Here is an 11,658-nt window from a genome sequence, read left to right on the forward strand (position 1 = left end):
AAAAGAGCCCTGTCGCGCCATCATCTTGTTCCGAAAACCGCCGGTCGCTCGCTGTGTCGCCAGCCGGACGTACGCTCCAGACTGCTCGGCCCAATCCCTCACGACAATGCTCACTCGGCCGCGCGACGACTGCTCGATGCGTTGCAGGTCTAGTGCAGTGTCTCTACGCGTCTCTATCAAGGCGTATTGGCTTGCGAGACGTATCATTGGCGGTGCCGCCACACCTACCGCCGCCCAAGCCTGAAGTGGCATACGTGGCAAACATCAACCTGTCATATGCGACAGCGCTGCTTACTATCGTATCTCGACCCCGGAATCCATTTCCCAGACGAATCCTCCTGCTGTCCAAAAGCATAACATGGCTCCACACACATCGCGCAAAACGCGGGGTTTGGTTGCCTCAACTTCAACGGGCAAACATTTGGTACCGAAGAGTACTCCGATAGATCTCAACGCCAACAGCCGAGACATCTCGGCATCGCGGCACAGTGCCTCAAAGCCACACAGCTGAGACTTAGGACCGGAGAGCGGAGGCCGGATTGCTTGGGCCCGTCAGCCAAGATTCTTATCGTTCGGTCAATGAGCGTTCGAGTTAGTCCAGCCTCACTGCGTTCGCTTACTACTGGTCTTTGAAACCAAGCTGTGGGTACATGTTTGTCCGGAGCATCAGCTGATCACTATGTTTGTACCTGCTAATGCAATACTTGCTGCGACAAAGACATGTGCAGCCATTCATGTGGCGTGGTGGACAAGAGGTTCCAAGCCTCTCCACGCTTGGATGACCCACGTCGTTCGTCTAGCGTGCTAACCCCGCCTAAACCTGGTAGGACAAGCTGCCTATAACTACTCCCCCGCAAAGGCGTATCTTTGCTCTCTACCACCAACACTATCCGTGTTATCACATATACTTGAATGGGTGAAACTGTGCTACTTGCCGTCGAGGAGACTTCTCCTAACGTCGATGAACCCCCTATATGTGGTAGTAAGGATCCGCATACTGCACCAAACCAAAGGCAACCCCAGCCGAACCCTATCGATGGCGACACTTCGCCCACACTCCACGCTCCGCACACCCTCACCTCCGAGGAAGTTGCACAGACTCTGGGAGTCGACATCCAGTAGGGTTCACTGTTCATGCGTACCACTCTCGTGCTCCTGCTAACTATCGCAGCCATGGACTCCCTCACTCTGAAGCGCAATCTCGCCTCCAGCTCTATGGCCCTAACAAGGTTAAGGGAGCTGAAGGGCTTTCCATGTGGAAAATTCTGTTAAGGCAGATTTCGAACAGTCTCACCTTCGTCCTCATCATTGTCATGGCCATTAGCTTTGGCATAGACGACTACATCGAAGGCGGCGTCATCACCGCAGTTATCCTCCTCAACATCGTTGTTGGTTTCTGGCAGGACTACCGAGCCGAGAAGACTATCGAATCTCTCAAGAAACTCACCGCACCCGAAGCTACCGTCACACGCCAGGGCACAATGGACATCAAAGTCAAGGCCGTGGACCTGGTTCCTGGCGACGTCGTCCAGCTCTCCGTTGGTAGCATCGTACCCGCCGACATTCGCCTCATCGATGGTGTCAACGCTTACACCAATGAAGCATTCCTCACAGGAGAGTCCGCTCCTGTCGAGAAGACACCATGGAAGACTTTTGACGAGGAAGACCTTGCCACTGGCGACCAGACCAACCTTGCCTTCTCCGGAAGTGAGGTGACATCTGGACGCTGCCATGGTATTGTAGTCGCAACTGGTATGAACACCGAAGTCGGAAAGATCGCTACTATGCTCCGTCAGAAGAAGGATGCCGGCCCGCAGTCTTCCAACATCTTCGTCCGAATCTTGAAGCGCTTCACGAACGGCGGCAAGACCATCCTCGGTCTTGTCGGAACCCCCCTTCAGATCACGCTGAGCAAGTTCGCACTTCTCCTCTTCGGTCTCGCCATTATCCTCGCCATCATCGTCTTTTCCGCAAGCAAATGGCAGGTTGGTGGAGAGGTACTCATCTATGGTATCTGTGTTGCCGTAGCTGTTATTCCTGAGTCGCTCATCGCAGTCTTGACGATTACGATCGCTGTCGGCGGTAAGGCAATGGCCAAAGCAAACGTCATTACCAGAGTCCAGTCGGCCATTGAGGCTGTCGGCGGTGTCACGAACATCTGCTCTGACAAGACTGGAACTCTCACCCAAGGTCGCATGGTCGCAAAGACGGCCCTCATGCGTGGCGCCGGTACATTCACCGTCGATGCCATCACAGACCCTCACAATCCCACCAGCGGAAACGTTGCTTTTGACAAACGACAGCTCAGTCTGAGCGATTACAGGCCCGACGCTGTCGTCACTCGCTTCCTCCATACCATTGCTCTTTGCAACAACTCCAAGGTCATACCGCCATCTGAATCCCGCGTCGACTCTCCCAGTGAGAAGAAGGCTGCGGCTCATGAGCAATACAACAGTGCTGATGATCGCGACACTGACGCGTCCACTATCGACACCATCTCGCGACCACCCACTGCCTTTATGCAAGATGTAACGAATGGAGCCTGGACGGCGCATGGTGAGCCAACCGAAGTCGCATTGCACGTCCTCGCTTCTCGTTTCAACATGGGTAAGGAAAGCCTACTTTCCTCACTCAACATCCATCTCGCTACCGAATTCTCCTTCGACTCCAAGGTCAAGAAGATGACTGTCGTCTACAAAGACAACCACTCTGGCCTCATGGACGTCTACACCAAGGGAGCAACCGAATTCATGATGTCGGCGCTCAACGTCTCGGATCAGGAAAGGGCTGAGATCCTGGAAGCCGCCGAGAGTATGGCTAACCAAGGTCTCCGTGTCTTGTGCATTGCTCACAAGACGCTGCAACCCGACACTGACATCTCGGAACGTGATATTGTTGAGGCCAACCTCAACTATCTCGGTCTTGTCGCCATCTACGACCCACCTCGTCTGGAGACAGCAGGTGCCGTCCGCGAGTGCAAGATCGCTGGTATTACGGTGCACATGCTCACCGGTGATCATCCCGGTACTGCCCGAGCTATAGCCAAGGACGTGGACATCATCGACGATCGTACTCCTGCCTCAGCTGTCATGGTCGCCAAAGACTTTGACAGGATGTCTGACGATGAGGTCGACGCCATGGAGACTCTACCCCTGGTCATCGCCAGATGTAGCCCGACCACCAAGGTCAAGATGGTGCAGGCTCTCCACAGGAGGGGCCGCTTCTGTGTCATGACTGGTGACGGTGTCAACGACTCACCCGCGCTTAAGCAAGCCAACGTCGGTATGGCTATGGGCACTGGAAGCGACGTCGCCAAGGATGCCGCCGAGATGGTTCTCACTGACGACAACTTCGCTTCCATTGTGAAGGCCGTTGAAGAAGGCCGACGCTTGTTTGACAACATCCAGAAGGTATGCCATCTTGCTCCCCCCTTGATCAAGATCACTCACTGACATATCATACTACAGTTCCTCATGCATCTTCTCATCTCGAACATCGCGCAAGTCATCCTCCTTCTCATCGGTCTCGCCTTCAAAGACCAAGACAACCACTCCGTCTTCCCGCTCTCCCCCATCGAGATTCTCTGGGTCAACCTCATTACTTCCTCCTTCCTCGCCATCGGTCTCGGACTCGAAGAGTCACAGGAAGACAGCATGTACCGACCACCGCACGACAACAAGAAGGGTGTCTTCACGGCCGAATTGATCACAGACAAGTTCATCTACGGTTTCTTCATGGGAGCACTATGTCTCTTCTCTTTCGCCATCGTCGCTTACGTCGGTCCTGGCGGAGGCAACCTCGGATCTGGATGCAACGAAGGGTACAACGATACTTGCGAGGTTGTGTTCCGTGCCCGCGCGACAACTTACGCCACAATCACGCTTCTTCTCCTCGTCACGGCCTGGGAGGTCAAGCACTTCGCTCGCTCGCTCTTCAACATGTACCCCAACACTCCTTCCTCAGCCCCAGCCGGTCTGTCCGTTTTCACTACCATCTGGCGCAACCGCTTCCTCTTCTTTGCAGTCATCGCCGGATTACTCGTCGTCTTCCCCATCGTCTACCTCCCCATCATCAACGAGAAGGTGTTCAAGCATGGTGCCATCACCTGGGAGTGGGGCGTCGCATTCGGTTGCGTCGTCATCTACATCAGCGCGATTGAGAGCTGGAAGGCTATCAAGCGTAGCCTTGGTATCTGGTCTGGTGCCCACAGGGTCATCTCCCGCGAGGATGCTGAGGCCCGTGCTGGACTGAACGGTGGTGTTGCTGTTAGGGAGAAGTAAGATGGTTTCTTTCTTTGAAGGGTGGTGGATGGAACAAATTGTCATATGATTAGGATGGAAGGGGAAGTGGGGATGTTGGTCTCATGTCTTCTTGGATTGACCCATAGTCGCTCATTAGTATGACTCACGATTGAATGACACATACACGCTGTCATAGCTTCACGATGAATATCAAAACAGTCATTTTTTCATTGTCATGGCGTTCAAGTGCAGATTAGAATTGATGTTGCACCTGTATCTGCCGACCCCCATCGCCGAACCATCTTCGTCCTTCATCTACCAACTTCCATGGCCGACACCGACAGTCTCGAAAGTGAAACCCCATCGTTAATCCTTCAACAGGCCAGTCATCTCAGTCCAACCCTCATTACACCCTCACTCATTTTGCTTACTGACCGCCGCTACCAGCCCGTTATATGTCTCAGTGGCTTCTTTGTAACGTTGACCACAATCTTCCATCTGTTTTGACCGATGCCTGTACTGTGATTGTGATCGAGGATCCGTCTTGTCTTCAAGCGATGACAATTCGTTTTTCAGCAAGTTCACTCGGCTTTGAAGGAAGTCGCATAATTCCTTAGCGGCCCTAATCTCGTCCCCGGTAGATTCCGAAGCTGTTGGCTCTGAATGTAGGAGCGTGCACTCTGCTTTTGGGGAGTCCGACGACATAACGCCGGGTAAAGACAGCGATGTGTATCGGTGGTTCATGATGAATATCGCCAAAGGAGCTTAATGTAGGAGATATCGTTTGTAAAGACTGAGTGGTGTACGCAGTATACTCTGTTCGCAAGATGCCGTTTAAATACAATGATCGCGCACTGACCTCAAACGATCCACAGTCACTGTAGGATGACGGGTTATCACGCGAGTCACCTTTATGACCATAGTCGAGTCGTGGCATTGTGCACATTCATACAAGCTTTCTTTCCGCTATTGATAGTGTCGTGCTCCGTTGGATCTCTCACTGACTACCGACAGATTCAAACTCCATCCTCGGCATCGCCCACCCCCGATCCGCACCAATAGATCTCTTGCCAGACATAGTGCTGTTTGTGAACGGTCCAAGACTGGGAGGCACATCTTCCGACTTCGTTCCCCAGCTGCTTTCCTGTGGTCCTAACGTCAACTCCAAGACACCGCCTTCTAAGAAGAAGCTGTGTTGGATCCAGTTCTTCGTGTAAGGCACACCGTTGAGCGTGGCAGATTGGATGTAGATGTTCTCATAAGCCGCATCAAAGTTAATATTCCGAATCGTCGCTGTGTTGCCCGTCTGGCCATTCCTGACGGAGATGGACTCGAAGAATGGCGGTATGATGAAGTATACGTCCTGGCCGGCATTGGGGAAGAAACCCATCATGACGAAGGCTTCGAAAGAACCCATGGCGCCGCTATCGTCATTGCCCGGGATACCGACGACGGTGTCGTTGAATAATGAGGGTATGTACTGATGAGCGCGCTCAGCGGAGAGAGCAGGACGGCCGGCGTAGTGGTATAGGAATACGTTGAGGAAAGCCTGTTCGTCGCCAAGGTATAGAACACCGGATTCATGCAGCCAGTTCATACGCTCAACAAAGCGCTCACGGCCTCCGAGAGTCTGGATGAGAGTGACCATGTCCCCTGGGGCAAAGAAAGTGTACAGCCAGACAGGACCTTCGTATGTCTCGCCACCTGCAGGGTTCAGGTAGCAACCAGTGAAATTAAGTAGTGGTGAGCAGAAGATCGGATCCTGAGAGCCCCAGGTGCCGTTGAGGAATTTCGGTTGCAAGAAGCCTTCAAAGCCGGTGTCGGTGCCGTTGATGATGCTTCTTTGATCGGCCTTGAACATGTTTTGCCAGTTGCCGGAACGTTCCAGGTACTTCAGGTAGTCGGCTGTGTTGCCGAGTTCGCGGGCTAGTAGAGCAATGACGAAGTCGTTGTAGGCGTATTCGACGGTCCGGGAGATTGAGCGTGTCTCTGTGCCCACACCTTCGACATCAAGGTTTTCGGTAGGTATGTAGCCTAACTCCTTCCATGATACCAGACCACCGCGACCTAGACAGTTGTTAGTCAAGAACTGGTACCCGCATACGCATCGAATTCTTACCCTCAACGTCCCAGTTGGGTGGTTCGACTTCCGCATCCTTTACGAGAGCCTCGTATGCAAGTGTCCAGTCAATGCCAGTCGTGATGTTCTTCAGATATGCGTCCGTAATCACAATATCGGCGTTTGAGCCTCCTTGCGTAAATCCTTTGCAGAAGCTCATGCGGCAATCTGGCAGCCATCCTTCATGACGGTAGATATCGAGCAGACTTCTTATCATGAGCGTTTGGCTGTGAGGATCCAGGATCGTGATCAGTGGATGGATCGATCTGAAACTGTCCCAGATACAGTAGTAGGAGTCGTAGTACGGTTCGTCAGACTCCCAAAGGGGATTTTCACCTGTGTAGTCTTGTGGACTAATCATGGATCTGTACACGCCACTCCAGAAAGCTTTGAGGAAGACGAGATCAACACCGCCGTCTTCAACCGTAATGACGTCTAGCTTGGAGCGCCATGCAGCCTCAGCAGCCGCAACGACATCATCAAATCCCCACGAGGGTATCTCGCGTTCAGCATTCGCGCATGCCTGATCCTCGCTCACAAAGCTCATTCCAACTCTTGCAAGGATCTGATTACCCTGGGTGGGCTTCTCAAATTGCACCCATCCACCTGCTGGTGTGAGAACGGGTGATTGTCGCACATCGCCGGGAACGACATTCAGACTGGTTGCCCTGTTTGTCGCACGCGTGTTCTGCCAAACGCCAGCATCTTTGATCTTTGCACCATCAAAGTCGAGGCAGAAATGTGACCTGTACGTTCCGATTCCAAACGATGGCGAAAACACTCCGCTACCAGTCATACGCCCGGTCTCGGCATCCACGGTGATGTTTGCTTCGCTTCTTGTGTTCGGTAGATCTGTCAGATCAAGCAAAATGTGCGGACTCAGCGTCGCGTTCGGCGCCGTCGGCGTTTCGGGAAAGGTGATACGATATAGAGCTGTGCGATTCGTGACCGTCGATTCCGTCCTGATGTTGTCCTTCAGTGTGATATCGAAGTAGCCAGGTCTGGCATGAACAGCCCCAGGTATACGCTCGACAGCTCGTTGTGATTCGAAGTACTGGCATCCGTTGATGTCGTCGTTCTCGCATCCGGCCTGCGCAAAGATTGGGAAATTGCCAAGTGACGGCGAGCCACCCGTTCCAGAGTCGTGCATATGCGAGAACCCGTAAATAGGTTCTGAGTCGTTAGAGGAGAACCCTCCTTGGTTTTCGCCGATCACGTCGGGCCCCGCTTTGGCCATTCCTCGCAGCTGTCAGTAGGCGCTGGCTTGTATCTGAGATAACCACATACCGAATGGCAATGTCGCGCCAGGGAATACGTGCCCTTTGTGTGGTCAGCCGATTATGGTCGTTGTTCCGAAACATTGCGTTAGTACCTCCATTGATCGTCCCGATGAGAGGGTCAACATATTGATATCCGCTTTTCTGTGGTTGCGAGGAATTGTACTGCGCGCTCGTAGATGTTATGAATACGCCTAGCAGTAGAGCTGACGCCTGCTTCACGGAAGGAATGCCCATGATTGTAGCTGAACCGGAACACTCTTGGTGAAAGCAGCCAAGGTAAACACCGACTGCGCAGATTCCTCATCGCGCTTCCCCACATGAACTATTTATCCTTCCGTTCCATCACGCTTGGCAGTGACGCGATGGTCCAAGACCATGCTACCTGCCGCATAAGCAATTCAGGTAGCATTCTTAAGTCATCTTGTACCGTCCATCATCTCCTAGCAGGGCGATAGTCTGGCTCTAAAGCTCTGGTGTTGCGGTGATATGCATGATTACAGCCGACTGCAGGTGGCTGCGGGGTAACGTCGACGGTACATCCATGCTGTACTAAATTGGAGCCGTGACCTCCGGTTGGTAGTGCAGGTGGGATACGGGATGTATTCGAACGAAGGGTTAAGCCGGGGCCTGGGGTGGGACGTCTGATATTAGCCTTGCGCGTGCATCTCGGTACATTGTAACGCGTGTTGGAGGCACAGCCGGCGAAGACGAGGCTGACCACGACGCGAAGTTTCCACCCGGGATTGCAAAAGAAAGGAATTCAACGCGTAATGGCTTGAGCAAGGAGAACCCTGATGATCTCATGGCGTTGTCTGTGAGCAACGGCTATGTTGGTGTTGCAGCTCTCGTCGGGAAATTAGGAAACTCAGACCGAGTGCCGCTAAACCTAACTTGCGCTGCACGTGAGATCACGTACGTCATTCCGGTCCTTACCTAGGTATCCTCGATCTCACCTCCAACTTTGCTCCAACCGTGGAGTTCATCCACATACGCTCTGGATCGCACAACTCCAACTCGGAATGCCGCAGTGAACGAGCGAACAACATAAAATCGCAAGGCTCTCTTTGCTTACTACATTGCGTACGTGAGCGCATATCACGCTATAGTCATTTGTGTACCCCTACCAAAGATAAGCCTCGAGAGGGGCATCCCACTCCTACCCTACGATCCCATCATGCCATTGTGCAGCGACGAAAAATGTGAGGACACACGAAATTCGACGATAAATTCCCGCGTGAAAAGCGCTTCAAGGCCACTTCATCTCTTGAATAGTTTAGCATATGTCGCTGGGCGGTTACAAGGCTGATTGTGACCTGAAAGCACGTTGTGCATGAAGACGGGTTGTCTGGCACGGCATCAGGCAACGATGTAGTTCGCGCACATGGTGGCGCTTAGATACGCGCCTTTGGTAATTGATTCAAAAACCGGACTGTCTACTACCTGAGTGTTACTAGACAAGCGCTCTGCACCACCAGTTGCCCGTGCAAGCGATTTGGCTAGCAGCACCCTCATATATATGCGCGTCCCCGCACCATGTAAGTATATTGCTCTCCACCATTGCTGCGCGTACACTCACACAATGGAGACTTTAACTGCCAGGCTCTTCAGAATGGAAACATCGTCAGATGTCGCAACATGGCTTTCGTTCGTGGTCACAGCGGTGGGATTGGGTGGTCTCTTATCGCAAGCCAGCGCCATCAATGACAAGCTGGACCCTTTTCACAGTCATCGCACCCCGACATATCTAGGATTCTGGTACGGACACCAAGACAAGTTATCGTGGTGGAAGGTGAGAAGGCCGCCATTATACGGCCCTGTTCTAGTCGCAAATCTGGAAAACGGGTTCTGCGGGAAACAGATCATCCACCTGACGCGCCTTCCGCTATTTGCGCCCCCAGGGAAGGCGGGCTGGGCACTCATTTTGACCATCTTCCACCCGGACAAGCTGCATTCGCTCCGATCACCGAGCCCATCCATAGAAGAAGCAGAGAGAGCTACAGAACACGTGCAAGAGAAGACCGTCGTTGAAACAGAAGATCGTTCACGCGAGGCTCGAGACAGACGCACGCAATGGAAATCCTTGGAGAGGATGCAATTAGCACGATACCAAGCACATGCTTGTGTATCCATCTCAAGAACGACGTTGATAACCATGATGGCGCTTACCAACGCTAGGGTCGCCTTCTCGTACAGCGATGCGTCTGGATTCCGGGCCGGATACGCTTCATACAATGGCCAATGGTACATTACCTGGCCAATTGGCCAAGACGCCGTCGTGCAGTTCTCACCTCATGACTCGCACAAGAAAAGTACCGATGTCTACCCTCCAAGTTTCACGCAACGGACCAACCGCTGCACGCAGATGCTCGCCGGAGTCATCGTAGCGCCGTCTGGTCTGCAGCTAGCGTTCTGCGGTCGCAAGCCGGCGGGCACCTATGTGCTTGAGTACGCTGTGAAAGGCTTTCCTGGAGCGCATGGGTCTCGGCATTTGTACAATATGCTTGGAGGCAAAGTGTACGAAGTCGACTACATTTTCGCTCGGGATCAGGATTCGACAAAACAGGTCAATGACGACTACCTCACGCTTAAGGTGCCGAGCAAAGACTCTTCTCACGATGACACGGTTTTCTTAATCCCCAGAAAAGAACAAGAGGCTATTGCGCAAGCGCTCGATTGCCTTCCATGGAACCATTTGTCGTGGAGTATACATCGTGGCATGCGCGATCTTCTTTTAGCGTACTCAAAAGCTACCATGGACCGATTTAGATCTCAGCTGGCTGCTCTTCTAAAGCGGACCGTGGCAGAGAAACAATATTTGCTCGAGCGCAAAGGTTGGGAGAGTAGCTTCGTTCGCAACAGCATGGGTGAAATGGCGGCCTCGGCTATTCTTCTCGGAAAGGGAAATTCTGGTGACCTTGTACGTGTCGTAACAGACATTATGCGTGCGCTGGTCGATGATTGGAGCATGGACCACCTGGACGAGACGCACTTCTGGCGATTGGTAGATCAAGATAAGGAGCTCGACTTGATGGGAGCTGTCGCACTCACCAAAGTGTTCATCGTCGAGTGGAGCAACGAGTTTGACTATCAGATGTACCATGATTTACCCGTCAACCTCAAGTTTGCATGATCATGCTTCGGAAGAGCTGGCAGTAGAGTCCAACGCGGTAGTATTGTCAACATTCTCAACAAATACAATCCAAGGATACGTGTAGCAGCCTCAGTTCTCGAACAAATCCACCACAAATGACGCGTGTAGACTTGGCGACGTGGTTTCAAGACAAAACTTTGCCGTTGATCCGTGATTTGCGCAATTGCTCGCGCTCTGGCCAGATTACTATGGCCTCTCGCGTCTTGGACCCAGGCTTAGTACACAGTAAGCGGACGTCGAACGTCGAACGTCGAACGTCGAACGACAAGCCGCTAGGGAATAGCGAACGTCGAACGTCGATTTGCCAATCACGAAATGCAAATGGGAACTAGCGCAAGAGAAGGCGAGCAAAATCAGGTTGAAGTGGCCAGTGCGTAGTCACCACACAGCCAGGGATGCGTACAAGACAGAGCCCAACCGTCTCCCATCATGAATGCACCCGAAGGGAATCTCTCCTCTTCCACCAAAACTGAACCGACTACATCATCCGTTGTTCTTCCTTGTCGTGCTTCATTCTCGCCTCGGCAAGAACAAAGAAATAAGGTCCAACATCCATGCCGTTGTCATTTTCATCCTGCTTGAGCTGCGTCAAACTTAGCATTCTCACTCTTTATCAACAGACGGCTGTCGAGCAATTACTCACGGTCAGGCGCACCCCCCAGTTGCCTTTTTGCAAATCATCTTGCTTGTGCCGCTGCATGCCGAGAGGGAATTTGTCGGTAGGGCATCGAGAAGACTAAACGCGTGCTCCGCTAGGTTGAGGTAGAAGAGGGCATTGTTTTCTTGTGCGCAGGCCTGAGAAAGCTTTAATCGATCGCTCATGCTGCTAAAACCAGGATGCGTGGAAGACTTACTGCGGCGGCGTGG

The 11,658-nt window shown here is 52.6% G+C and overlaps 3 protein-coding genes across 3 annotated transcripts; 2 read left to right on the forward strand and 1 right to left on the reverse strand.

The window, feature by feature from the left end:
* Nucleotides 1-912: 912 nt before the first annotated feature.
* On the forward strand, nt 913-4,280 carry J4E90_005361 (uncharacterized protein; the record flags this gene model as incomplete). The annotated part of the gene is made up of 3 exons (XM_051434915.1): nt 913-1,118; nt 1,172-3,410; nt 3,468-4,280. 3 exons carry the CDS (start codon nt 913-915, stop codon nt 4,278-4,280), a joined length of 3,258 nt encoding a protein of 1,085 aa, XP_051290939.1.
* Nucleotides 4,281-5,238: 958 nt separating this feature from the next.
* On the reverse strand, nt 5,239-7,874 carry J4E90_005362 (uncharacterized protein; the record flags this gene model as incomplete). The annotated part of the gene is made up of 4 exons (XM_051434916.1): nt 5,239-6,308; nt 6,361-7,599; nt 7,648-7,680; nt 7,733-7,874. 4 exons carry the CDS (start codon nt 7,872-7,874, stop codon nt 5,239-5,241), a joined length of 2,484 nt encoding a protein of 827 aa, XP_051290940.1.
* A 1,345-nt stretch (nt 7,875-9,219) lies between these two features.
* J4E90_005363 (uncharacterized protein) lies at nt 9,220-10,770 on the forward strand (the record flags this gene model as incomplete). Its single annotated transcript, XM_051434917.1, has 1 exon — nt 9,220-10,770. The coding sequence occupies one exon, from the start codon at nt 9,220-9,222 to the stop codon at nt 10,768-10,770; it is 1,551 nt and encodes a 516-aa protein (XP_051290941.1).
* Between the last annotated feature and the right edge of the window lie 888 nt (nt 10,771-11,658).

The sequence above is a fragment of the Alternaria incomplexa genome (genome assembly GCF_024043165.1).
Source record: "Alternaria incomplexa strain BMP 0042 chromosome Unknown scaffold_7, whole genome shotgun sequence".
NCBI classification, from domain to species: Eukaryota; Fungi; Ascomycota; class Dothideomycetes; order Pleosporales; family Pleosporaceae; genus Alternaria; species Alternaria incomplexa.